The sequence below is a fragment of the Aethalodelphis obliquidens genome, unplaced genomic scaffold (assembly GCF_003676395.1).
Source record: "Aethalodelphis obliquidens isolate GAN/ISIS:26980383/991018 unplaced genomic scaffold, ASM367639v1 scaffold11, whole genome shotgun sequence".
NCBI lineage: Eukaryota > Metazoa > Chordata > Mammalia > Artiodactyla > Delphinidae > Aethalodelphis > Aethalodelphis obliquidens.
In genome coordinates this window covers 33,526,029-33,553,724 of record NW_020837955.1, presented here as the reverse complement: position 1 = coordinate 33,553,724, position 27,696 = coordinate 33,526,029, and the positions used below count along the sequence as shown (strand labels likewise).

Below are 27,696 nucleotides of genomic sequence, written 5' to 3'. Positions count from 1 at the left end.
TTCACCATTGCACTTTAATAACTTCATAATCACTGAAGTTGATAATAATCAAGAAGCTGTTAAATTAAAAAGAACAATTCACCTATAGTCTTAACACTAATATTAAAATGTTAGTGTATCATATTTTCATTGATTTCAGTACAGTTTGCAGCTGCAGTGTCACTATTGTCATGCAATAAATGCCTTGTGTAGGGTGGGTAATTACTGCTCTGCTCTTTCTTGGATCCTCTAGACTTCCTTCCCATAGAGCACCTCTCTTTCCTTTGAAGCGGTCTAAGGTACAGGCTTCTAAATGCTTAACAGCTGCTGGGCCAGCTGTTTAAAGAATCCCCTGAAGTTCTCTTTAAAAATATACACTTCTGGAAAGTTTCTGAGTCTGGACTTGTGGCTAAAGGAATCTGCATCATTAACAAGCCCTTCAGGTGACTTGGAGAGCAGCATGCTTTGAAATTCACTGGCCTAGGCACTGGTCTCTCTCAAGCAACTAGTGGTGTCATTTTTTGTTTAAATGTAAGATTGTATTGTTGCTGAAGACACGCAACACATTTGCACCACTGAAGTGCTAATCTGGAGTAGAAGTACCATGCAAACCTGGATAATGCAGACAGCAGAGCTTGGTTTTAAGTACCTAATGAAGAGGGACTGATGAAGTAGACAATGGTGGGGCCAGACAGTCATTACAATCACGTTGTTGAAATACATTTGGTCTGTGAGGTGTCAATGATATATATAGCTGAGTGATAATAGCAGATTACAAAATAATTCCATATTTGTTATAAAACATACACACAGAAGAACAGAAGAAAATGTTGATGGTAGCTATCTACCATTCTTGGTAGTGGTTGTTTTCCTATAATTGCCTTTTTAATTTTAAAAATTTCAGTGAACATGTGTTACTTCCACAAAGATATATGTTAGTGGCCTTGATATGTTTATTAGATCCCTCCTTCCCATCTTTTCTTCCTCCTTATTTCATTATAACATATGAAAGTCATTTCTTTATTTAAAGACAACTACACCGTTTTTGTGAACATAAAAGCAAATATTCTTAAATTTTTTTCATGTTTCATTTTGGTGGGATGGGGATAGGGCGTAGATAGAAGAGGAGGGATATAATTATGAAACTGTGGAACTTATTTCTATTTTACATCTGCAGTGTCCAGTTTGGTTACCATTTAGTCACATGTAACTTTAAAATTAAAATGACATAAAAGTTCACTTTCTTAGTTTGTTTTATTAAATACATTTCAAGTGCTCAGTAGTCACACATGACTAGCGGCTGCCATATTGGACAGTGCAGGTATAGGACATTTCCATCATCACAGGAAGTTCTGTTGGGCAGTACTGACCTAGACCATAGTATATTTGTCTGTTGGCTAGTAAAATTATTTAAACAAGTCATGCTGTTCTAAAAATTAATATATGTCTAATTAGAGTAACTGACCAAGCTTCCTTATCTAGCTTTCAAAATTAAAAATAATTAAGGAATATACTTAGTAAGCAAATATATATATGTGTGTGTATGTATATATATATTTTTAAGGGATATTTAGCAGATTGGTTCTATAAAACTCTTAAGTACCAAAATTATTTTGTTTTTATATGATGATACATGATTATCATCTAATTCTACTTCTTTTAAACTTAATTTTTCTTTAAAATTACTCTCTACAAAATAGCATCTGTATGAAGTAATTCATTGCAACATCTTGTGGTAATAAAAGATTAGCAACAAGCTACCAAATGGGGGACTGGTTAAATAAATAGTACATTCAAACATTGTACTTAAAAGAATAGATTTCTTTCAGAAGTGGTTTGAGGACCTCTAAGGGCCCCTGAAGTCTTTCCAGGGGGTGTGTTTCTCTGATACGACTAAGGTCTTGTTTTCCCTCTTCACTGTGTGGCTCTTGGGTCCTGGGGGTAGAACTGCTTGGTGCCTTAGCATCTTCACATCTACAGACTCACAGCAGAAAACAAAAGCATTCCACTAAGAATGTCCTAGATGAAGCAATGAAAAATATGAATTTTACTGAATTGTGACTTTGCGTGTACTCAGAAAAATATTCTTTGTGAAGAAATGGGAAGCTGTATACTAAAGTAACAGTGATTGTTTTGAAAAATAGCACTTCTGTGGTTATATGAGTTTTGAGCTAAGCTAGCTATTAAGCTAGTGTTTTCCCCTATAAAACACTCCTTTTATTTGAAAGAATCACTGACAAACTATGGTTATTTAGACTGGTGTTTAATAGACATTTTCTGAAAAATGAAAGAAGTGTGTCACTTCAAGGAAAACAACTGACGGTATTTGTTGCCAATGAGAAAATTTGAGCTTTGAAGTGAAAATTAGAATTTTGGAAAACCTGTATCTACAATGATGATCTTGATAACATCCTAGTACTTAAAAAGACTTTTCTGATGAGATAGATGATGATAACTTTTTTTGATGTTGTATAGTGAAATGTGTCAACATTTAGATCTACATAACTCAGTGAGTCAGTATTTTTCAAATGACAGGTTTGTAATGCTATAAAATGTATCTGTAAAAGACCCATTCAAAGTAGAAGATAGAACAATGGGTTTTAATGTAATAGAGTATCAAGAATTCATTGATAGTTTCAGATTTCATATCCCAACTAACCTTTACGAAACTACCACTTGTCAAGTTTCAGAGAAAAATATCTACAATTATTTGAAAAGGCTATTAAAATACGCCTTCCTTTTCTGACTACATATCTGTGTGAAGGTAGATTTTCTTCATTTACTTTAGCCAAAACATCACATCACAACTGATTCAGTACAGAAGCGGATATGAGAATCCAGCTGTCTTCTATTAAGCCACTCTCAAGAGACTTACAAAACTGTAAAAACAATACCACTCTTCTTACTAATTTTTTGGGGGGAAAATATAGTTGTTTACATATAACTTAGTTTATAATATAAAATATTTAACTGTATTTTAATATTAAAATTGTTAAAATGTGATGAGCTTATTGTCATTTTAGAATATATTAATACATAGTTTTAAAACCCAGTTTTAGTTTCTAATATGGTAAATACTAATAGATACAACCTACATTATAAATAAAAGCTTTTTGGAATTTCCAGTTATTTTTAAGAGTATAAAGGGTTCCTGATATCAAAATGTTTGAGAAACACTAGAATAAAACAGTCTCCAAGCTACATTGTTAGGAAAAGTGCAGATCAGTATGATTGTAAGTTAGCATTTGTGTGAAAAAGGATATAAATGGGATTCTTATTTTTTTGTATATATGTAAAATTCTTCTGGAAGGTTATAAAGGAATTAAGTGTTGGTTTGTTCAATGCGGAAGGAATGAAAGGTAAATTCTTTACTCTAAACCCTTTTGAACCAATTTGAATTTTAAACCAGATGAATGAATTACTGATTTAAAAAAGAAGAAGAAGAAATTAAAACATTCCTACCAGCTATATTACAAATTTCAGGGAATCTAAGTCTGTTATGAGAAGTTGGAGCATGTTTGGAGTAATGGTTATTTTTCTGGCCAATTGCTTTTTCTTATTTTATTTGAGAAGAAAATGAAGCTTGCTTATTTTAGGGGTAAAAAATTTCATTTAATGTTCAATCCAAATACATTCATGGTGAAATTATGTAAATCAAATAGGTAGCAGTTTCCACAGTGGGACCCGAAGTACACTGAGCTTAAGTTTTAAGGAGGAACAGTTCGATTAGTTTTGTTACTAACAGGTATTTCTAGGTTTCTAGTAAAGAGCATGGATTTATTTTAGAAGACTATTATAATTTGTAGTCTGTCATTTAAGAGGTTTTGAATAAGTGCTGCATGTAATGTGGAAGTAAAAAAGCTAAGTAAACGTTCTGACATTTGATTCAGTACAAAAAGTACTTTTTAATACTCATAACCTTTGTGGCTTTGGGAAGTCTTGAAAAGAATAACTAAGGAATTCAATTTTAGTTATTCTGTCTGCTATGAAGTGTGGCTTTTGATCAATGTTCATACTTTTAACTTTTAGATAGATAAAGTATCCTTTTATGAAAAAGGAAAATTATTTTAATGCAAAAACTCTTCAGATTTTCTTTTTTCATATCATACTTCTAAATTTATTTCTTTGAATATTGAAATATCATTTCCAGAGTTCTTCGAAGCAGTTTAGAGAAAGATATTACATGTGATTCTGTTCGTTATAGTGAAAAGTCTGCCCATAATGTGGAACTGTTTTCCCCAATTTTTTTAGTTAACAAAGAATGCCTTTAATAATGTTAATAGGTTTTTCTGAAGTATTAAACAAATAGGTAGTTAATTCATAAAGGAGTTTACTCTTGCTACTTGCATGTGCATGTGTAATAGTTGACATTTTTCTAAGCACACGTTATTTTCTTTGATTCTCAGCACATCTTGGAAATAGCACAATTAGTGTTTTTATATGTATGGAAATTGAAATTCAGAGGGCTAAATGAATTGTCATATAACCTTGTTAAATGATAAAATAGCAATTTAGATTTAAGCAAGGCTAGATTAGATTTAGATTTAAACAACTTTAGATTTAAGCAAGACTGTCCTAAGTACAAAAAAAAAGCACTTATCTATACCTACTATGCTCGGGTTCTGTGGTCTGCACTAGAGATGTAAAGATAAGACACAGATCTTGCCCTCTAGGGGCTGAAAGTTTAGTGACAGAGACTACCCAGTGGAGAAGTGAGTAAGTGTGGTGGTGCCCTGTTGAAGGGCCGTATATCTCAGTTTTGAGGAAGTGAAACAGATCTTGAAGGATGAGTAGGAGAAGTTAGCCAGGGTGAGTATGGTTGAGGGTGGTGATAAAAGGCGTCAGGTAGAAGATACAGTGAAGGAGGCCTAAGCAGCATACGGACATTGTTTGGGAACTGTTAGTAGTTCCATGTGATGACTGTGTTGGGCTACACGGGAGAATGAGCAGGATGTGAAAGCAGAGAGGTAGATAGTGGCCTAAACTGGAAGTCTGAACTTTCTTCTAAAAGTTTCAGGGTGCTAAAAATTGATTATAAATAGTTGGAAGGACTGAGTTTGAACAGGGTTAGAGTCTTAATTCTTGGGCTTATTAGCTGTAGGACTGTAATCAGTTGACCAAATATTTCTGAGCCCCAGTTGCCTCAGATGTTAAATGGAAATAATGTTCAATTTATTGCAGTAGGAGGACTAAGAAAAATAAATGTTTTTTAAAAAAAAGCACCAAGTGTGCACCAAACCTGTATGTAAGAACTCAGTAATGAAAGATGAATTAAAAGTAAGGACAGCTCACTGCACATATCTAAGCTTCTAAGTAGAACTGATAAAAATGAATTAAATTTTACTTTAAAACATTATTGGACTATTTGGACATTTCTAAGACAGCTTAGCTGAAATGGTTTTATAATTTCAATGTTTAAATATAATATTTAGGAGTCTTTCAACGTGGTGTTTCTTTATATACTTGTTTGAAAGCCAGACTTTGTGTATATGATGTGGTTGTCAGATGATGAGGCTGTCATGAGATAGCCCTTGTGTAGAATCAGTTTTGTTTGTGTGATGTTTTGTGCCATGCCCATTCCCCCAACTCCCTGGCCCAGGAATGAATTCATAGCTGGAAGACCTGGATCTGTCATTCTAATTTTAGGCAAATCCTTGCCCATTTGTGTGTTTCTTCAACATTAAAATGGTATTTAATTAATTTAGCTTTAGGGAATAAAATGAAATAGTACATGGATACGTTTTTGTAAAACACAGTATCTTAGTCTGCTTGGGCTGCCATAACAAAATACTACAGACTGAGTGGTTTAAACAACGGATATTTATTTCTCACCATTCTGGAGGCTGGGAAGTCCAAGATTAAGGTGTCAGCTGATTTGGTTCCTGATGAGAGCTCTCTTCCTGGCTTGTAGACAGCCATCCTCTTGCAGTGTGCTCACATGGCCTTTCCTCTGAGTGTGCTTTGGGGGAGGGGAGGGAGAGGAAGGGGAAAAGAATGAGCCCCTTGGTGTCTTTTCTCGTAAGGACACTAATCCTGTAGGATAAGGGCTCTGCTCTTATGACCTCATTTAGCCTTAATTACTTCCTTACTCTAAATAGAGCTGCACTGGTTAGGGTTTTAACATAGGGATTTGTGTGTGGGGACACACACACTCACATTCATTCCACAACGTGCAGTTAAATTGGAAGTGTTCTCTTTTGATGGCCTTATGACATGGTATTTGGTAACAATGAGTTAAATGCCAGTCATGTATTATATTTATTTTAACTGCTCTCCAGAGCTGCAGATGTATATGGACCATTTGAGTCCTGCTTTCTAGCCAATAGGTTTATAATTGGCTAGCTACAGGAGTGGTAGAACCAAGTTAGTATCAACTTAGAATATTACTGTGCCTAAGGTAATTCTAACATGTCAACAGCCATTCTCATAGTATATTAAGCCTATATCACTTCCTTGAATTTCCCCCCCTATTGCAAGCCCAAATATAGTTTGATTCCCATAGTAAATGTCTATAGTTTAGTGGTGATTTAAAAAATCATATCATTTATCTTAAGTGTAAATTCACCCTTTTACTTGTTAACAGAGTAAAGCCTTTTAACTGACATGGGAAGGTTACACACATTTTAAAGGCAGCTAAATCAAACCTCAGTTTTGCATAGCAGATATTGGAATAGAGATAGAAATCTTAACTAAACTTCAGGATACAAGCCTCCTCTTTTTCTTTATTGTGAATTTCAGTGTGAACTTTGATTGAGTTCTAAGTCTGTTTGCATTTTAGATTGTGCCGGAAGATCTTTACACCTGGTTTCCTGGAATGATCACATTTATGTTCTTTTTCACAGGCCAGCCCTCCAGATCTCTATATTGAAAGATTTAATATAGCTCTTGGACAGTATATGGGAGCATTGCAGAGCATTGTGCCTCTTTTCATATATATGGTAAGTTAGAGCTGTTTCCCCTTTCCAAATACCTCTGTTTATTGGTCTAAGTGCAGATAGATGCAGAAAGTTAAGCATATTCTATTACTATGTATTATGTTAGAAATGGAAATTAATCTATTTCAGCAATGTTCATAGTGTTGGCATAGAAGACTTATTTAGCCTTTCACTGTTTAAAAATTTCATAAATACCATTGCTGAAACAGACAGTTAGGCATTAATAATCAGCAGTCACCCAATTAACATTTTGTTTCTGCCATATGGAAGATACTGTGCTTGGAAAATAAAGATATATCAGAAAGATTTCTTACCTTCAGAAAATAGAGAGTTAAGACATGTATCTACAAACATGATGTATAATAAATGCCAAGGAAGTAACTCCATAAAAAGTAGAACAGTAAAGTTTGCTTTCATTCTGTTAATCTCTTTCACTTGGAAAATTATGCCATGAGTACGTCTTGTAGTCTGTTGACTTTGTTGAAGTGTCCCCGCCCTGTCCCCCACCCCCCCACCCCCGCCTTTTAAATATATAAGCTATAGGATCTTAATGTTAGTGTTCCTGTTGAACAGGAAGAGCCCTTAGAAACCATTGTCCCACTTTCTCTTTGTTGATTAGATTAGGGAATGGTTGTTTAGGTTGATCCTACAACCTAAACCTAGAGAATGGGTTGTAGCCTAGAGATAAACTATGTGTGTAATACCAATCTTCAAAATGATTTATTCTCCATAAGATATGCTTTACTGAAAAAAACAGAACATTGGGAGGAATTTGTGTCATCAGTGAGAGACTACTATTTAAATAATTTATGGAGGATATTTACCGTAGAAAAATACGCAGTTAAAAATAATGACATGTCAAAAACCCTGCAGAAAGTAGGCATAGAGGGAACTTTCCTCAACATAATAAAGGCCATATATGACAAACCCACAGCCAACATCGTCCTCAGTCGTGAAAAACTGAAAGCATTTCCACTAAGATCAGGAACAAGACAAGGTTGCCCACTCTCACCACTCTTATTCAACATAGTTTTGGAAGTTTTAGCCACAGCAGTCAGAGAAGAAAAGGAAATAAAAGGAATCCAAATCGGAAAAGAAAAAGTAAAGCTGTCACTGTTTGCAGATGACATGATACTATACATAGAGAATCCTAAAGATGCTACCAGAAAACTACTAGAGCTAATCAATGAATCTGGTAAAGTAGCAGGATACAAAATTAATGCACAGAAATCTCTGGCATTCCTATACACTAATGATGAAAAATCTGAAAGTGAAATCAAGAAAACACTCCCATTTACCATTGCAACAAAAACAATAAAATATCTAGGAATAAACCTACCTAAGGAGACAAAAGACCTGTATGCAGAAAATTATAAGACACTGATGAAAGAAATTAAAGATGATACAAATAGATGGAGAGATATACCATGTTCTTGGGTAGGAAGAATCAACATTGTGAAAATGACTCTACTACCCAAAGCAATCTACATATTCAATGCAATCCCTATCAAACTACCACTGACGTTTTTCACAGAACTAGAACAAAAAAATTCACAATTTGTATGGAAACACAAAAGACCCCGAATAGCCAAAAGAATCTTGAGAACGAAAAATGGAGCTGGAGGAATCAGGCTCCCTGACTTCAGACTATACTACAAAGCTACAGTAATCAAGACGGTATGGTACTGGCACAGAAAGAGAAAGATCAGTGGAACAGGATAGAAAGCCCAGAGATAAACCCACGCACATATGATCACCTTATCTTTGATAAAGGAGGCAGGAATGTACAGTGGAGAAAGGACAGCCTCCTCAATAAGTGCTGCTGGGAAAACTGGACAGGTACATGTAAAAGTATGAGATTAGATCACTCCCTAACACCATACACAAAAATAGGCTCAAAATGGATTAAAGAACTAAATGTGAGGCCAGAAACTATCAAACTCTTGGAGGAAAACATAGGCAGAACACTCTGTGACATAAATCACAGCAAGATCCTTTTTGACCCACCTCCTAGAGAAATGGAAATAAAAACAAAAATAAACAAATGGGACCTAATGAAACTTCAAAACTTTTGCACAGCAAAGGAAACCACAAACAAGACCAAAAGACAACCCTCAGAATGGGAGAAAATATTTGCAAATGAAGCAACCGACAAAGGATTAATCTCCAAAATTTATAAGCAGCTCATGCAGCTCAATAACAAAAAAACAAACAACCCAATCCAAAAATGGGCAAAAGACCTAAATAGACATTTCTCCAAAGAAGATATACAGACTGCCAACAAACACATGAAAGAATGCTCAACTTCATTAATCATTAGAGAAATGCAAATCAAAACTACAATGAGATATCATCTCACACCAGTCAGAATGGCCATCCTCAAAAAATCTAGAAACAATAAATGCTGGAGAGGGTGTGGAGAAAAGGGAACCCTCTTGCACTGCTGGTGGGAATGTGAATTGGTACAGCCACTATGGAGAACAGTATGGAGGTTCCTTAAAAAACTACAAATGGAACTACCATATGACCCAGCAATCCCACTACTGGGCATATACCCTGGGAAAACCATAATTCAAAAAGAGTCAGGTACCAAAATGTTCATTGCAGCTCTATTTACAGTAGCCCGGAGATGGAAACAACCTAAGTGTCCATCATCGGATGAATGGATAAAGAAGATGTGGCACATATATACAATGGAGTATTATTCAGCCATAAAAAGAAACGAAATTGAGCTATTTGTAATGAGGTGGATAGACCTAGAATCTGTCATACAGAGTGAAGCAAGTAAGAAAGAGAAAGACAAATACCATATGCTAACACACATATATATAGAATTTAAGAGAGAAAAAAAAATGTCATGAAGAACCTAGGGGTAAGACAGGAATAAAGACACAGACCTACTGGAGAATGGACTTGAGGATATGGGGAGGGGCAAGGGTGAGCTGTGACAAAGTGAGAGAGTGGCATGGACATATATACACTACCAAATGTAAAATAGATAGCTAGTGGGAAGCAGCCACATAGCACAGGGAGATCAGCTCGGTGCTTTGTGACCACCTAGAGGGGTGGGATAGGGAGGGTGGGAGGGAGGGAGACGCAAGAGGGAAGAGATATGGGAACATATGTATATGTATAACTGATTCACTTTGTTATAAAGCAGAAACTAACACACCATTAAATAAATAAATAAATAAATCCACTCATGCTGCAAAAAAATAATAATGACATGTCTGTATGTTATTTTAGCGAGAATCTTTTCAACATACAATGTTAGGTGAAAAAGCAAGATGTAAAACAGTGTGTGTTATAGTTCATTAGCAAGTGTTTTCTTCTTCATTTTAGAGGAGAAAAAAGCATATCCAAAAAAATGTAAGAATATTTTAGAAAGAATATACAAAAGTTTTCGCAGTGCAGGATGGGGCCTTTGGGAATGCGACAGAAGGTCTGCTTGGGAGACTCCTTTTTATTGCATACCCTTTTGCGTGGTTTTATTTTGTAATTATGTGCATGTTTTATATATATATATATATATATATATTTGGCTGCATTGGGTCTTCATTGCTGCACGTGGACTTTCTCTAGTTGCCGCGAGAGGGGGCTACTCTTCTTTGTGGTGCGTGGGCTTCTCATTGCAGTGGCTTCTCTTGTTGTGGAGCACGTGCTGTAGGCACGTGGGCTTCAGTATTTGCAGCACGTGGGCTCAGTAGTTGCAGCACATGGGCTCTAGGGCGCGGGCTCAGTAGTTGTGATTCATGGGCTTAGTTGCTCTACGGCTGTGGGATCTTCCCAGACCACGAAATGAACCTGTGTCCCCTGCATTGGCAGGCAGATTCTTAACCACTGCACCACCAGGGAAGTCCCTTATGATTTTTTTAGAGAGAAAAAAACATGTTAAGAATTGAGAGAATCAGTGAACCAACTTATTGACATTCATTCCTCTTTGTATTTTCCACTCCTGTGCATTGAGTTAATATTTAAACATGAACAAATTCAATCTTTTTTACTTGCCAATCATTCTAATTAGGATACTTTTGGCTGCAAGAAACAGAAAACCTGATTCAAAGTGATTTGTAAATGAGAAAGGTATTATCTCTTGTAATAAAACTCCAGAAATAACGGCAGTTTCTGGGTTGGTTGAATCTGTGGTTCAACAGTGTTACCAAGGTCTCAGCTTGTTTTTTGTCTCTTTGCTTTACACATCTGTTTCATCTTGTTCTCCTCATGGTTGTAAGATGATTTTTACTCAAGCCTAGGTTTCCGTTAGTCTGATTGGGTTACCTTGGATCACTTGTCTACCTTTGAACCAAAGACCATCCATCCCTAAGGAATGCCATAAGCTGAATGACTTAGACTAATCATTAAAGTGAAATGTAGGGGAGTCAACCAGTGCATGCCCACTGCATGCTTTCAGCCTAGATCATTGATAAATAGGGTACCTTTCACTAGTGTTTCCTGCTGTTGCCTTTAGCTGATGATGTAGTCATTTAAAAGGGCATATTAAGTGCCTGTCATACAATATGGTCCATTGAATCCCTGTCTAGTTCATGTTGAGTATCTTCCCATGTTCTTTTGTATGATTTATAGCATTTTATCTTTATGTGCTTTTAACCCCATGCTAGGAAGACTATAACTAATAGTGGCAGGGCTTTTGTTTTCTGATGTTGGGTTTTTATGTTTTAATTGATGCCTTTATGAATTGTTTCCTAAAACAATTTATTTTTTAGTGCTTCAGTTCATTAGACTAATCATTTCTCTCTAATTGATGCACTGAAAAATAACTTATTTTCTTTTTCAGAATAAGTTTTACATCGAAACCAAGCTTAACAGAGACTTAAAAGATGACCTTATAAAGCTGTTTACGGAACATGTTGCAGAAAAGCACATTTACAGCCTAATGCGTAAGTAATTAATCTTACGGGGATGACATAACAGTAGCAGTGTTTTGGGGTTTTTTTTTTGAATCAAAGAGCATTGGCATCTAAACCCCAATGTTGATGTCTTCTGAATCTTGTAGTGATCATAAAGCCCAATTCTATACAGAGAGACACTGAGGAATTGAAAATGTGACATGAAGATCACCCAGTGAGCTGGGAGCAGCCAGGTCATTGGACAGTGCCTTCATATCTGGCATGATACTTGCTGCCTTTTTTTTTCTCTGACATTGGGGGAAATATTAAGGAGTTCACCTGTAACTTTGTTACTGGTAATTCTAGAAGGAGTGTAATGTTAATATCTTTGAAATGGTAGCACAGTATCCTCTCAGTTTACTTATTTGTACTAAAAAAAAAGGTAGATGACAGTTAAGCTTGTGAGAAAGTAAATCCTAAGTTAAATAAAGCATATGAGAATTAAACATATGTAAAGTACCTAGCACCTGTTAAATGCTCAATAAGTATTTTCTTCCCTCTCTCAAGCTACTTCTCCCTCAAATTCCCATTTTCTTTTCCTTAAAAGGGGAGTTCAACTGGAAAATTTTACTTTTAAAGACTTTTCCTACAATGAATTTTAAGTGGAGAGGATTTTAGTGAAATGTTATACCTTCTTAACCTTACCTTTTGTTACTGAATGTGATTATTTTTCAGTTAATTCATCCCAAATTAATTTATGTACATTTTACGTATAACTTAACCTGTGAATTTATCATTTCCTTATAGCTATCAAATTTGACATAGGTGGTTATAGTTATGTAGAAGTTGTTTGCAAATGTATATATTTGACCACATAATGAATGTGTGATTGAACATAAAGAGTTAGTGGAAACAACACTTACTGAAAACCAAACGATCGGTCAAAAAGTAGGAGGAAGATGGATTAATAGAGATAGGGTTTGGGCTACGTGTTGAAATTAGAGAGAACCTTGAGTAGAATAGCCTCTAAGAACCTAAAATTTAGAATTTCAATTTTTAAACATGACATTTTAAAATATGATTTTTCTGCAATGCCTAGCATTGCAAATGTAATTCACGTTGCATGTTTGAAACTACAGAAATCATTGTTGGCCAAGTGAGATGGTGTTTCCATTTTTTAAAAGGTGGGGATAGAAGAAAACAACTTATATAATTTTACAAGCTGGCTTAGATGAAAATTATGCCAAGTTTCATGGGTATTTGGTTAGTAAATTACAGGTCTTTGAGAGATGAATTAAAAATGAGCCGTTTTGAGTCAGTAGTATCTGTCATATTCATTAAATGATGGAGTTCGTTTATATATGTTTTGTCTAGAGGAAGTATTTGTATCCATTTAACATATTTTAATAATATTTTTGTGTGACCATAGATAACCTAAAAGAAAACTGACTCTGTTGTCATGTTTAGTCAGGGTCACATGGTTAGACAGTGTGATCTCTTGCCTTTACCTTTAGTAAGAAAAAGTACCTGCAGTTGTAGCATTTGGGAAAGTGAGTTTCTGACTCTGATCTCAGTTACTAGAATTACTAATAACATGTCTTTCAGAAAAATTCCAAGAGCCTCATATATGGGTGATTTGGGGGAAAGGGAAATGATTGAGGGAGTTAGAGAATATTTCATTCCCCAAATGTAAATCTTTTGAATCGTGAAGTTAATGGGAAGTATTTATAGCTCACTCACTAAGTACCATGAATACTGTTGCTTTTAGAAAGCTTTACTTACTTTCAGAACCTCCATCAGTTGAATCATTTCCGTTCGTGTTTCAATAGATACGCACATATCTACTTGTTAGATTGAGCTCTACTGCACTGGATTAAAAAAAAATCTTTAGTGTACAACTACTTGGTTTGCCCTCTTGGGCTGTTCTTTTCTTGCCCTTGTTTACCCTTCAGTCTTTGGGAGAAATAGTGATAGAAAGTGAAACCTTGACAATCAATAAAGTGTTGTATCATTTTTGTAACCCATTTCCTCTCTATTTCAGCTTTACTTTTAGAAGCCCAGTCAACACCATTTCAGGTCACACCTTCAACTATGGCAAATATTGTGAAAGGCCTGTATACTCTCAGACCAGGTAAACATTCATCATTTCTTTAGGGGTTGGACTTGTTTGTTTGTTTATGGCACTTCCAGCCCTATCTGTCAGAGGATAGTGTTTCTATGTGTTTTCTGAGGTCTAATGGTGTTTGGATTTGTTATAGCAAAAAAATGGAGTATATACTCATCATTGTGAAATGTAAACTCAGGACCTCACTTGGAAATCTTTCTATGCTAGTGAAAACCAACTAGTTTGGGGAATACAAAAATAGTTTGTAGGAGACACTTTAGATAAAGTCGAATCTTATGTCTGGCATTAATCTCTTTTGTTGTTGTGAGGTTCTTCTTCACTTCTACCCCACATTGCAAATATGCACGGGCGTACACATTCACAACTCCATCTTGTTAGGCCTATTATATAACTTACAAGGAATCTAGAAGTGTTGGTAAAGTTACAGTCATTTCATAAGGATAGTTTGAGGAGAAAGATAGTCAGAATAGCAGAACCAAAAATCAAAGATCACTGTATTCAAAGGCATGGTTTGTAAATTATCTTAATGTATCTGTCTTATAATAAAAACATTGTGGGACTTCCCTGGTGGTGCAATGGTTGGGAATCCGCCTGCCAGTGCAGGGGACACGGGTTTGAGCCCTGGTCCGGGAAGATTCCACATGCTGCAGAGCAACTGGGCCCTTGTGCCACAACTACTGAGCCTGCGTTCTAGAGCCTGCGAGCCACAGCTACTGAGCCCTCATGCCGCAATTACTGAAGCCCATGCACCTAGAGCCTGTGCTCCGCAACAAGAGAGGCCACCGCAATGAGAAGCCCGCTCACTGCAATGAAGAGTAGCCCCTGCTCGATGCAACTAGAGAAAAGCCCGCACACAGCAGTGAAGACCCAACGCAGCCAAAAATAAATAAATTTAAAAAAAAAAAAACCCATTGTGAATTTAAAGGACTCTCAAGATGCTTTTGTATGTATCTTTCTGTTTTTAACCCAGAGCCTCAAACTTAGCATAGTTGTCTAGCCAATTAAAAAATGTCCGTAGGAGAGAGATTGCAGAAGTTCAGGGTAGAAAATCATTTTTCAGTGTAGAAACTTAAGGTTTGCTTTTTTGACAGCAATTATCTTTTTATGAAATTCTTTTGTCATTTGAGGATTGAATGAAATAAAACGTGATCTAAAGAGCTTAACATAGTACCTGATAATGTAATGAGCATGCTAATATTAACTGTTGTTACTACTATTCAGTTGGGTCCAGTGGTTATTTTATTTTAATTAATTGATGTCTGAATAGTTTACTTACTTAATTTAAAAGATATATCAGAATTTAGCTTGCTAAAATGGAAACCAGTTTAAAACTGATACTAGGGGTAGACTGTGATACCCAGAAGTACCGTCTTTCTCAGGCTACTTTCAGCAGTTAGTGACTTCTAGAGTAGTCAAATGTAATGTTACTTAAATTTGGATCAGTTCTTGCTCTGTTCTTCATAATTTTTAGACAAATTATTCCTATAATTATTTATATAAAGTAGCAAAAGTGTTGCATGTGTCCAATAAACTGATATATTTCTTTTTCCAGTTTCTTAGAATTTTGAATTTCATTTTACTAAATGTGATGAAAATAGCTCATGAGTTTTTCTTTTAGTGCTGGCTTATGAATGATTTTTTTCTTTTGGAAGACATCCAAATACAGTATGACAGATTTCTAAATTCTCCCTCCCAAGTGGGCAGCTTTATCAGCTCTGGCTTTTATCATAAGTAACAAAATTACAGAATAAAACTAGTCATTAAGGGGAGAAAAACTTATAGATGCTTCTTTATCTAAATGCTATTTTTATCCAGGTTTGAGCTCTTGTAATAGGTTTCATACTACTTGTGAGGAGAATTCTGTATTTGAGAACTGTCCTTTTGAAAAGGTGAATTTTATCACAGACTAACCTTTTGCTGTCCTAGCTGTTTTCTGAGATACTATTAAACATACTTTGACGTTTACTTGTCTTGCCCGGGCCCAAAGCAGATTTATTCACCTGACAGATTATGGTTAAACTATTTTAAAAGTTGAATTTTGAATGTAAAAGTTTCTTTCATTGCAGTAGTTCTTAAGTGCTGATTTTTATATAATGAATGCATCTGAATCACCCAAAAAAGTTTGTTAAACTGTAGATTCCTGGGCCCTAATCCTTGGAGATTCTGATAACATCTATTATTTACATGTGTTTCTACCTAGTGTTTAGAAGCTCAGTCTAGGAATAGTTCCCATCATCCCATGCTGCACTTCTTCATTTAATACATGCACTTTTCATTGTTTCTTTATCTTTATTTTATGCCTGGTGTTCCATAAAATGTCAAACTGGTTTGACTCCTTGCCAACTCTGACTGATGGGTTAGTGGTTCCCCAGGGCACTGAGTTGAGACTCTTTCTAAAGCCATATTTGAACTGAGCTTGAAGGAGGGACACTATTGAGAACATTTTGACATGAATTTGTACAAAGCGTGAGTGGATTGGCCTTGGTGGTGTTTGTGGTGGTGGTTTTTTTTTTTTCCCCCATCTCTAATTTAGCTATTCTTTTGGGCATTTTTTTTTTTAACTTGCCAATGACCCAGCATTGCATAGCATTAAATGTGTTTTTTTCAGATTTAGAATTATTTACTTAGATTACAGTTTTTAAAATGAGCATGCTGGATTAAATAGAGCATTGACATTTTATGGGTTTTATTTATGGGTTTTATATATATACAGCCAAGATGTTTCCAAAAGATAAAATTTGAAAGGGCTCGATTAAAAGAATCCAAAAGGACATAGAGATGGGCAGTATTTATATTTAGTGCTCACTGAGTAGGGGAAGAGTATCTGATCTGTTAAAACGCTTTATAATAAAGATACGAATTTATCTTTGTCATGTCCGATGCACATATTTTCCTTAGACTTCTCTTTGTCTTTTTATTTTGATGAATAAATGTTTATTTTTCTGTAGGTTATTCTGTTGATCTTTTATCTTTTCCTTAATAATTTGATAACCATTTAATTCTGTTTTCTTTCACTGTTATATATGTTTAATTTGCTGTAATTTAATGTGAGTCAAAGTAGGTTTATATTTTAAAAGTACTTACCAGTTATCTCTCCCATCTCCCTCTGCATTTTTGAGGTACTTTTTTTATATGTCTGCTTACTACCACATGTACTATTCTATTTTTAGGCCAGTGTATTGTTTTAATTAATGCTTTATAGGGCTAAGTATTTCCACCAAATCCCTTCCCTCCAAGTCCCCTCCTGCTCAGAATTCTTTGGTTATTTCATTCATGTTTTCTTCCATATTTAGAATTTTTGCTAAGTTTCCTTCAAAAATTCTCTAGGGCTTTTTGTTAATGTTGTTAAATCATAAAAAATATAAAAATATCCACTTTCTGTAAATTCTATTTAGAAAGGAAACTTAACCTCTTTATCAGAAGGGGTTGCACTAGTTTTTTTCCCCATTTTAAGTTTGGTTTAATACATAATCTTGTTCTTTGGGAAGAAAACTTTCCCTTTTCTACTTAATGTAATTTGTCTATACGATCTCCTTAATGAATCTTTTCCTTCCCTCACAGAGTGGGTTCAGATGGCTCCGACTCTATTTTCTAAATTTATTCCAAACATTCTCCCTCGTGCAGTGGAGTCTGAACTTTCTGAATATGCTGCTCAAGATCAGAAACTTCAAAGAGAACTTATACAGAATGGTTTTACAAGGCAAGTTTTCTTTTCCTTTTGTGACAAAGTATGTCCATTTCCTTTGGCTTGGCAGGGGAGGGATGCCAGCGTTCTTAGAATGGGAGATGGCTGTGCGAGAGTCAAGGTGGTGTTGCTGGGAGAGGTGGTGAGCTCCCTCTGTGGAAGTGCTGAAGCTGGGTTTTGATTTTATGGGAGCTGCTTCACTTAAGTGGAGTTTGAAGAAGGGATTTCTCATTGGGTGGGCAGTTAGGCTGGACAGCCTCCAAAGAGCTCTTCCAACTTTGATCTGCTTATACTAGTTTTGAATATTTGGAAAAACCTTGTAGAAATTTTATGATCAGTTATAATGTACATTTATGACTAAACTAGCAAATGATTTTATGACTAAACTAACAAATGATATTGTAACTAAACTGGTAAAGAGCCTTCAGATTCTGTTTTTCATATTTCCATTTTCCCCCTAAATTCTAGTTGTTTCTTCTTAAAAAGTAGGTTATCACTTAAATGTGTCCACAAAATTTGCCTCCCTCGATTTTTTATTTTTTAAAAAATTTTCTCCTGTTTATTTTTTATTTTTGGCTGCGTTGGGTCTTTGTTGCTGCGTGCAGGCTTTCTCTAGTTGTAGCAAGCGGGGGCTACTCTTTGTTGCGGAGTGCGGGCTTCTCATTGCAGTGGCTTCTCTTGTTGCGGAGCATGGGCTCTAGGCGCGCAGGCTTCAGTAGTTGTAGCATGTGGGCTCAGTATTTGTGGCGCACGGGCTTAGTTGCTCTACGGTATGTGAGATCTTCCTGGATCAGGGATCGAACCCATGTCCCCTGCATTGGCAGGCGGATTCTTAACCACTGTGCCACCAGGGAAGTCCAGCCTCCCTTGATTTTGCTATAAACACTTTGCTAATTTTTCTAAAATTTGCAATTCAGTATCACGGCTTTATCAAAGTGCATATTTTCAACCAAAATTATGTAAAAATTTTGTGATTCCCTATGGGAAAGCACCCTGTTGTGTCACCAAATCATTAAAGGGTACAGTAGTACTTTTTTTTGTTTGTTTATTTTTGTTTTTTTAATATCTTTATTGGAATAAGTAGTACTTTATAGTTTCATAATCCTGGCCCTCTCCTTAGCACTTTTACATATCTTCTCTTATTTGAATCCCTCGCCATTAAAGGAAGAAAGTTGTAGAAAGGAAGACACCTGGGTTCCTCACTGAGGCATAGTTGTGACCACAAGGAGTAGGTTGGGTATTGACTCACTTATCTGGCTGGGGCAGAGGGTGGACACTGTCTTTCATAGACTCTGAGGCCATGCTCATTCTCAGAATACCAGCCTTGATCAAGATCACTGTTCCTAAGTTTCTAATTTCAGCACAGGTTAGGAAAGAAAGCAGATAATTTGTTCTCTGTTGACCCATGGATTGGCATTTATTCCCTTTTTGTCCTGGTGGCATCTTTATTCATGTGGTAGAGGGAGCACTGAGTAATCCATGGGTCATTACTCCCCTCACTGGCAGCTCACACTGCAAAGGTTCAGTCAGCCATCACAGGGAAGCTGTGTAGACAGGCCTGCTAACCCTGCCTTTCCTATTTCAAGGAAAGGCCAGTGGGAGATTCTGCATGTAAACAGCTGACTTCTCTCCCTGATGTCCGGTGGTCAGGGGTCTCCTGACATCAATTGTAATATTTCTAACATTTATTTTCATACACTGAATGAGGCCACTTAATGCTATAGTAATTTTACTCGTTCATTTTTGAAGAGCTGATATATTTATTTATAGGGTTTTTTTTAAAAAGGTATAAAAAGTACATACTGAGAAGTTTTATTCCCACCTGTCTCCTTGTCTCTCCCAGCCTTTAGGCAGCTGTTTTTATTAGTGTCTTATGATTCCCTCCAGTGCTTATTTTATATAGATATAATCGAATACAGTATATATTCTTATTTTTATTCCTTTCTTACACATTTCATTGTGTAGATGTACTATAACTTATTTAACCTGTCCCCCGTAGATGGCAACCTGAATTATTTCCAGTCTTCTGCTGTTACAGAGAGTGCTGCGTGTGTAACTTTGTACCTGTTGTCAGTACGTTTGGAGAATAACTCCCTTAAGTTAGATTGCAAGGTCAAGAGTAAATGCAGCGGTAATTTTGATTAAATTGGCAAATTGCCCCCCATAGGGGATTGTGCCATTTTGCATATCCACTAGCAAAGTTTAAAAGTGCCTGTTCTTCATGGCCTTGCCTAGAGTATATTGTTACACTTTGAATTTTTGCCAATCTGGCAGGTGAAAAATAATTAGTCAGAGTTGGTTTCGTTTGCATTTCTCTTACTATATGAGTGAGGCTGAGCATATTTTCATATGTTTTATTTCTTTTCCTGTAAACTGTTTCTGGTTTTCTCATTTTTCTATTTGATGGTTAGTCTTCTTTTCCTGGTTTCTAGGAGCTCTTTCTATAGTGAGGAGATTGATTGTTTGCCCAAGATAAGAGTTATTTTTCTCAGTTTCTTTTGACTTCGCTTATGGCGGTTTTTTGTTTTATTTGAAGTCATGCAGACTTTTTTTACTTTATGTAGCTAACTTTATCAGGTTTTTTTCTGTGTGGCTTATGTATTTGGAATTATAGTTAGAAGTTTTTCCTTAGATGTTTTTAAATAAATGCAGAATACATTGAGTATACCTCTTATGTTTTCTCCTAGGCTCACCATAATTTTGAAGTCTTTTATGCTTTTTCTCATGTTTTATTTGAATGTTTGCTTTTAATTTTAGAGATGAGCTTACTGATGCCTTTAACAAATAAACAGCCTTCTGAAAACTTGTATTTCTGTGAAGCAGTGTAGGAAGATAGCTCTTGTAGATTTCTCTGAACATCTTGAATTCACCTTCCAGAAGAATGTGTGGAACTATTTAAACATATCCAGAGAGTTTTTGTTTTGTTTTGTTTTGTTTTTTTTTGCGATACGTGGACCTATCACTTGTTGTGGCCTCTCCCGTTGCAGAGCACAGGCTTCCGGATGTGCAGGCTCAGTGGCCATGGCTCACGGGCCCAGCTGCTCCGCGGCATGTGGGATCTTCCCAGACCGGGGCACGAACTCGTGTCCCCTGCATCGGCAGGCGGACTCTCAACCACTGCACCACCAGGGAAGCCCCAGAGATATTTTTGTAATCCTAATTTTGGAACTGGAATAAGAGAACAGGGTGCAGGACTGTTTGGTGTGTAGTTGCTTGGGATGACTGACTCCATAAATAGTCTCATTTAACATTGCCTTTGAAGGACTAGCCTAGCACTGTTCTGACAAGGCCAAGTTGGTCATATTCAGGGAAACGCCTTGGACTTTTGGTGTAAATATGAACTTTTGTTTCTCTTAGTGGAATTCTTTCATATGAAATTTAAATGCTAGTATTCCAAAACTTGATAAAATTAAAATGTTTTATTTTACAAACTGAATTGAGCCATTTCTAGAATTAAGCTAACAAATTATTATACATTTACTATGAGGATTAAAGGCTGCCTCGTGACTTATTCTGATGGGTGCTTTGCACAGAGTAGGCCCTGCTTTACCTGACATTCTGGACTCATGCTGGACTGGCTCAGACTGGTCAGAAAGGGTGTGCCTGCACCATATACTTAGCAACTGAAGACAGTTTGCCTGTGCTTCCAGCACTTGTGTATGGACCTTCCATATTCTGCCCTGCCAAACTTGATGCTGCCTTTGACCATTATTTGGCTAGGATTGTTTTGGAAGAAATGATGTCCACTGATGCAAAAATATAGTCTAAGCTATCTAACAAAAATTCTGTTACTGGCTATCCTGATATGAGCAGTCATTTTATGGTTTGTATCTAGCCAATCACATGATTCCTGTTCAGCTTTGCAAACTATTTTTTTATTTAAGGCTGTGTTCCATTTATGTGATATAGGGAGTAAGCAGCGCACAGCTTTAATGTGGATGGCACAGAGAAAGTCTTTGAAATGTTTTGAAATAATATGTGAATATTATCAAATATATCCTCTTTTGCAGTTAATGGACAGATTCTCGTTTGGGCTGGAGTTTATGTGAAACATCTTTAGGTTCATGGAAATATAGCGTGGAGTTATTTCAAAGCTAGAAGTAACGTACAAGCTAAGAGCAATATTTTCTTTTTATGTATTACCTGCATAATTGAATTGCTTATTGGGGGAAGGGCAGGTTGGTGTTTGTTGTCAAAGATTACATTATGGAAGATAAGCTCGTTTGGGAACGTCTAGCTTGCAGTCTCTCAGATGGAGCATCCTCATTCAGACCAGCCTATGGGCCTCTTCAGAGGGTCTACCAGATAGCTTTTAAAGGCAAGTAAAATGTTCTTGCTGAGTGATTGTTACCTGGATTTCTGGAACAAAATAGAACCTTGTTAGGAGTATTATTGGTCTTTTAGCTGAGAGGGTCACTCCTAGCTGAGAGGATTGGGGCTTTTTCATTTAGTAGCAGGGGTCTGGTTTTGAGGGCAGCTTATAGCTTTCTAGACTTGTAGCATTATTAGGTAATGTCTCTGGCAGCCTCTCGCATGCATACACCACACTTACATTCTTTGTGCCTCCTGTTGTTTTCACATCTGCATTTTTCTCCTGTTATTTTTGCATGTTCCATTTTTAAAAAAATTTTGGGGGGTGGGAATGAAGGCTGTCTGTAGAAGTTGAGGTTCCAGATACAAGGTCCATCCTGTATCTTCCTTTTTGCTCAGCATTAACTTACTTGTTTCAGAATATTTGGTGAATGCTACTGTGATGATACTAGTGTAAGACTCTCAGCAGGCTTTGGCCAGATACTGTGTTAACAATAGAGGTGTTTAAAAGCAGTATTAAGGCGGATCTGTTTAGGGCTCTTTAGGCTGTCTAAAGCTAGTTTGTGCTAAGTTTTCCTCCAAATGCTCAGCCTAGAGAAGAACCCTGCAGAGACCCTTTGGTGTGTTCTCTTCCTGCCGGTCCTTAAGACTCCTCACCCAGCTCAGCAGGAGGTTTCTGTCCTGGTCTTGAGTGTAACCAGAGAAAGAAAGTGGGAAACTTTGGTAATCTGGAGGATTACACAAAAGCATGAAATAATTACTTGGGCTGCATTTTAATCCATCTGTAGAGGCTGTTTATGGATTATTCACTTATTAATTCAGCAGATATTTTGTATTTTCTATTATGTGCTAGATGCTGCTCTAGGTACTGGGTGAGCAAGACAGGCAGAGTTCCTGTTTTTATGGAGCTTATGCTCTGCTGTTGGGAGTTAAGTAACAAACGTGTAAACAGATTATTTCAAGTAATAATAAGTGCTAGGCAGAAAATGAAACAGATTATGGGATACAGAGTGAGTGACCAAGGCATGCATGAGGGGCTGTTCCAGCTAACTTGGTGATGTAATGCCCCTAAGGAGGAGAATTCCAGCTAAACGTAAGGAGATAGCCATGTGGCTAACTCAGGGGAAGAGTGTTGCAGGCAGAGAAAGTAGTAAGTGCAGAAGTGCTAACATGTCCAAGGGACAGAAAGAGAGCCAGAGTGGCTGAAGTATAATGAACAGGGGTAGAAAATGAGCTTGAAGAGGTAGGCAGGAGCCATATCTCACAGGACTGGGAAAATGATTTTTTATATATATAAATTTATTTTATTTATTTATTTATTTCTGCCTGCATTGGGTCTTCGTTACTGCGTGTGGGCTTTCTCTAGTTGCGGCCAGCGGGGGCTACTCTTCGTTGAGGTGCGTGGGCTTCTCCTTGCAGTGGCTTCTCTTGTTGCGGAACACGGGCTCTAGGTACGCGGGCTTCAGTAGTTGTGTCTCACAGGCTCTAGAGCGCAGGCTCAGTAGTTGTGGCGCACGGGCTTAGCTGCTCCGCGGCATGGGGGATCTTCCCGGACCAGGGCTCGAACCCGTGTCCCTTGCATTGGCAGGCGGATTCTTAACCACTGCGCCACCAGGGAAGCCCTGGGAAAATGCATTTGAATTGATTTTCTTTAACTGTGATGGAAAGCCACTGAAGGGCTTTAATCAGGGGCATGAAATAATCTTATGTATGCTTTTACATAAGATTGCTCTGGCTCTTGTCTGGACTAATACTAAGACTCTTGCAGTGGTGTAGGGGAGAGATGATAGTGGTTTGGATTGGGATTGTAGCCATGGGGCTGAGGAGTGGTTGGTTTTGGATTATGTGCTGGGACAGAATGCTCCAGAGTGAGGGAAAGAGAGGAATCAAGGATGAGCTAGGATTTTGGCCTGAGTAATTGGACGGGTGGTGGTGTGATTTATTGAAGAAGTCTGAGGAAAGAGTGGGGATGGAGTGCATTCTGGCCGTGGTAAATTTGCAGTAGATGGAAGTCGTCCAAGTGACAGTGGCTGTGAGGCAGTTGGACCTACAAGCCAAAGTGTCAGGAGGAAATCAGAACTAGTGATAGAAATCTGGGAGCCATTGGCATATGGATCGTATTTCAAGTCACAGGACTGGTGTGACTGCTGTCCTAGACGAAGGAGAATTTTACATGGTGAAGAAAAAGTGGCCAAGGACGGAGTGTCGGGCAGAGCTCGGAGTGTTTCAGGAAGGAAGAGGTCAACTGTGTAGATGTTGCTAAGAGACCGGGAAAGAAAAAGCTAGTGGATTGGTTATTATTACTCATTACTTAAGCATTTTAGTCATTTGTCTGAGAAACAAAAATAGGATTTACAGATAGCATAGGACTTAATCAGACCTCTATTTTATTATCTCTAAAGTGGAACTAGAAATTCTGTGGGTGTTTAAGATGAGCTGGTTATTCTCTGTAAAGGTTCACGTTCTTCTGTCTGCAAGAAGGATATTCATGTCCATTAAGATTCTGAGATTTTTCAGAAGCTTTAAGCAGTTTCTGGTCCCGTAATACGGCTTTTAGCGGAAGATTTTGAATTTTTCTATTCCATATTTGAAATTTGCCCTGTTATATGCAGGTCACCAGGGATGTCGATCGTAGAGCCCAGGTTTGTCTTCAAAGATGTTTTAGTCAATCGATTTCTAGGACCCAGGGTAAACCATCTTTATAGATAGTCCTTCCTTTATTTAATAGCTTTCTATATTTAAAAGATAGCACCTTTTAGCTAAGAATATTCAGGTTATAAATGACTCAGCTACTGTTGTAAGTTTAATGTCTGTTTTAAAATAGGTTGTTAGCATTGAAATACCTGCTCTACTTCCATTGTCAATTTTGCCAATTCATTTCTCCTGCTTTGTTGTGTGAAGCTATCAGTCAGTTCTGTTGACTCCCTCTTCTTTTTTTTAATCCCCAGAGGTGACCAGTCCCGGAAGAGAGCTGGGGATGAGTTGGCTTATAGTAAGTAATGATGTTCCTTACCATCCTTGATGGTTTTGTGATGTAAGGCAGCCACTGGTTATAATGATATCCAGTGTTCTTGATGGTGGTCTCCAAGGGCACTGTGTGCAGTCAGGGTCAGACTGTTCTGTAAGCTGTGGCAGCTCTGAAGCCCAGTCGCTGGTGGCAGTTTTCAGGCAGTTGCCAGGAGGCTGCCAGTTCTTTAGGCTCCACTAGAATGAGATAAAGGGCCCAGACTCAGCTCCTGATGATTTGGTCCCCTTTCACTTCATTCAAAACCACATGGTTTTGAGGTTTTCTCTGGTCTCCTTTTGGGGGATTGGGAGAGGGGTGAGAAATATGTGTCAAATAAACAGATTCCTACCATTATCAAATGCTGTCGGCTGTTGATACTTTAACTCTTCTGATGTTTTTTTCAGACAGCTCATCAGCATGTGCAAGTTCCAGAGGGTACAGATAGTGAATGTATTGAATGTACTTTCCTTCCTGAAAAGAGGACACACTGGAGCTGCAGAGACTGTATTCAGAGCGCAGCGGGGTCCTGCAGACACTCAGGAGCTCTGTCACCAAGCTGTTCTTGGAAAAGGATGTTGGAGTTCTTACTTTGGTTTGTAATTTTAAAAAACAAAAAACTAACAAAAAACAAAACAGTTGCTGCTAGACTTGGGAATGATTTTGAAATGGGACAATCTTCTAATGACTTTATCTACAGATTCCGTGAGGAACAAGCGTCATGAAGAGTGACCATTGCTAAGTGAGATCCAGCAGCCAAAGTCAGCAGCTTCCTCCAAAAATATAAGAGCAGAAGAATCTTTTTTATTTTTTTTTTTAAAGCACTTGTTTTGTTCATTTGCGGACTTGGCACTTTGGCATATTGGTTTCATACAGAAAGATACCTTTTGCTTTAAAATCAAGCAGATCATTACAATACAGTATTTTTCACCCCTAACCAAAACAAACCCCTTTAAAAGAGTTGGTCTTTGTTTAGCATTAGAAAGTCTTCTTACAGGAAGATGCTAACTCTGCTTCCAATATAACTTCTCCCCCCCACCCCCGCCCGCACCATCAGTTCACAACTTTTCTACTCTGTGCCTTCAGCTTTGTGCACTTTGCAGCTCTGTGACCATGTTGTCAAACTCACAAATGCTTCCTGAAAAAGTTGATGGTATCACAGACTAACTTGCCAAGATGTCAGGTGTGACTTCATAGCAGGATGCTAAATAAGTGGGAAAATAGAAACATGTTGCACGTTGGTCAGATTTCCTCCTGCCTCACCGTGGCTTGTTCATGTTAATGTTGGGGACCAACTCTCGTAGACCATTTCCATTCCCTCCGTCACTTAACATGCTCTCACCGACTGCTGGAGTGTTGGCATTACGCTAGTTTAGGGCTGGCCGGTACTTTAGCACTAAAGCTCCCTTTTTAATATTGTTGAGAATTACCCAGTGGTAAAAGCTGATTCCTGTGATGCTCTACGAAGCAGATACGGTAATTAAATTCACACACAGTCAGTGGTGTGGGATTCCTGATCGATTTCATTTTTATGGGTGAGATAAGTACTTAAAAAAAGTTTGCAGGGGCTTCCCTGGTGGCACAGTGGTTGAGAGTCCGCCTGCCGATGCAGGGGACACGGGTTCAGGCCCCGGTCTGGGAGGATCCCACATGCTGCAGAGCGGCTGGGCCCGTGAGCCATGGCCGCTGAGCCTGCGCGTCCAGAGCGTGTGCTCCGCAACGGGAGAGGCCACAACAGTGAGAGGCCCGCGTACCGCAAAAAAAAAAAAAAAAAGCATTAAAAAGTTTGCAGTCTGCATCTTTTAAAACATCATATTCGAGTATAATAGAGAAAAAGTAGCACTGCTGTTTCAAGGCCCCCTTCCGGCTGTGGCCAAGCTATATTTTCTGTTTCCATACACCCACAGTGCTACTTAGTTCCTTGTAAAAGACTCTGAAGCTTATTCCAAGTTGTTTTTGAAAGGCAAAGTAAAATAGAAAGATGCGGCAAGGGAAAAACAGTTTTGCTTAAATCTAAATTGAGCATGTGCTTGACTCTCTTTGGCTGTGTCAGCTATGTTAGACTAATATTTACGTCTTCAGAGGACTAGGGGCAAAAAAAGGCACATCAGGGGTACCGACCATCACGCTTCTGATTTTCGGGTTGTTCGTAGAGTTGTCTCTGCCAATTCACTTGGTCCTTTTTGGGGGGAGCAGGCTGGGGGGCGAGTTTGAAGTGTTAGGAGCAATTCAGTCATCTAATAGAAGAAGTCCTCTGTTTGTAACATGAGTATTCAGAGAAGTAAAAGTAAGGTCATCAGATTTATTTTTTTAAGTACTTATCAACCAGGGTTGGTGGATTTTGAGGAGGGCTTTGAATTGGGCTCATTTCACTCTGTGAGCATCTTGGGTTATATTGAGAAACACTGAATTACTGTAAGAATATATACAGGCTCTCACTGTGCCCTGTACAGTTTGACTTGCTACACCAGTAACATTCTGATATCAAGGAAGAATTCAGTTTTATCAAGAAGTTCAAATTTTACTTTACTCAATGGAATGCTTGCTGCAGGCTTATAAATAACACCTGCAACTGAACTCTTGAGCGGTTTTAATAATATTTTTGAAAGGAGTGAAATTGGAATGTTTCTTTAAATGTGGATGAATTTTTCAGTATCCTAGTAATATACCCAAATGCTTTTTCCGGGAAGGGAGTATTCTTTGGCCAACAACGGAACTTTCCCTCTAAAAGCATTGTATTAGGATGTGGCTAGGCATTAAAATCTTTGGATGCTTTTTGCATTATTAAGTTAATGGAGAAATATTTTATA

At 37.5% G+C, this 27,696-nt stretch overlaps 1 protein-coding gene across 2 annotated transcripts in view; it reads left to right on the top strand.

Moving 5' to 3' along the window:
• Positions 1-26,383, top strand: part of CACUL1 (CDK2 associated cullin domain 1) — a 64,414-nt gene extending 38,031 nt beyond the window's left edge. Inside the window, exons 4-9 of one of the 2 annotated variants that reach the window (XM_027112726.1) lie at positions 6,822-6,917; positions 11,710-11,812; positions 13,803-13,892; positions 17,448-17,586; positions 24,831-24,874; positions 25,294-25,497. In XM_027112726.1, coding sequence (XP_026968527.1) covers positions 6,822-6,917; positions 11,710-11,812; positions 13,803-13,892; positions 17,448-17,586; positions 24,831-24,874; positions 25,294-25,334 — 513 coding nt within the window. In that variant the 3' untranslated portion in view covers positions 25,335-25,497. Of the gene's footprint in view, positions 1-6,821; positions 6,918-11,709; positions 11,813-13,802; positions 13,893-17,447; positions 17,587-24,830; positions 24,875-25,293 lie in introns of both variants that reach the window. The other variant, XM_027112724.1, reaches the window with a different exon arrangement.
• Positions 26,384-27,696: the final 1,313 nt, after the last annotated feature.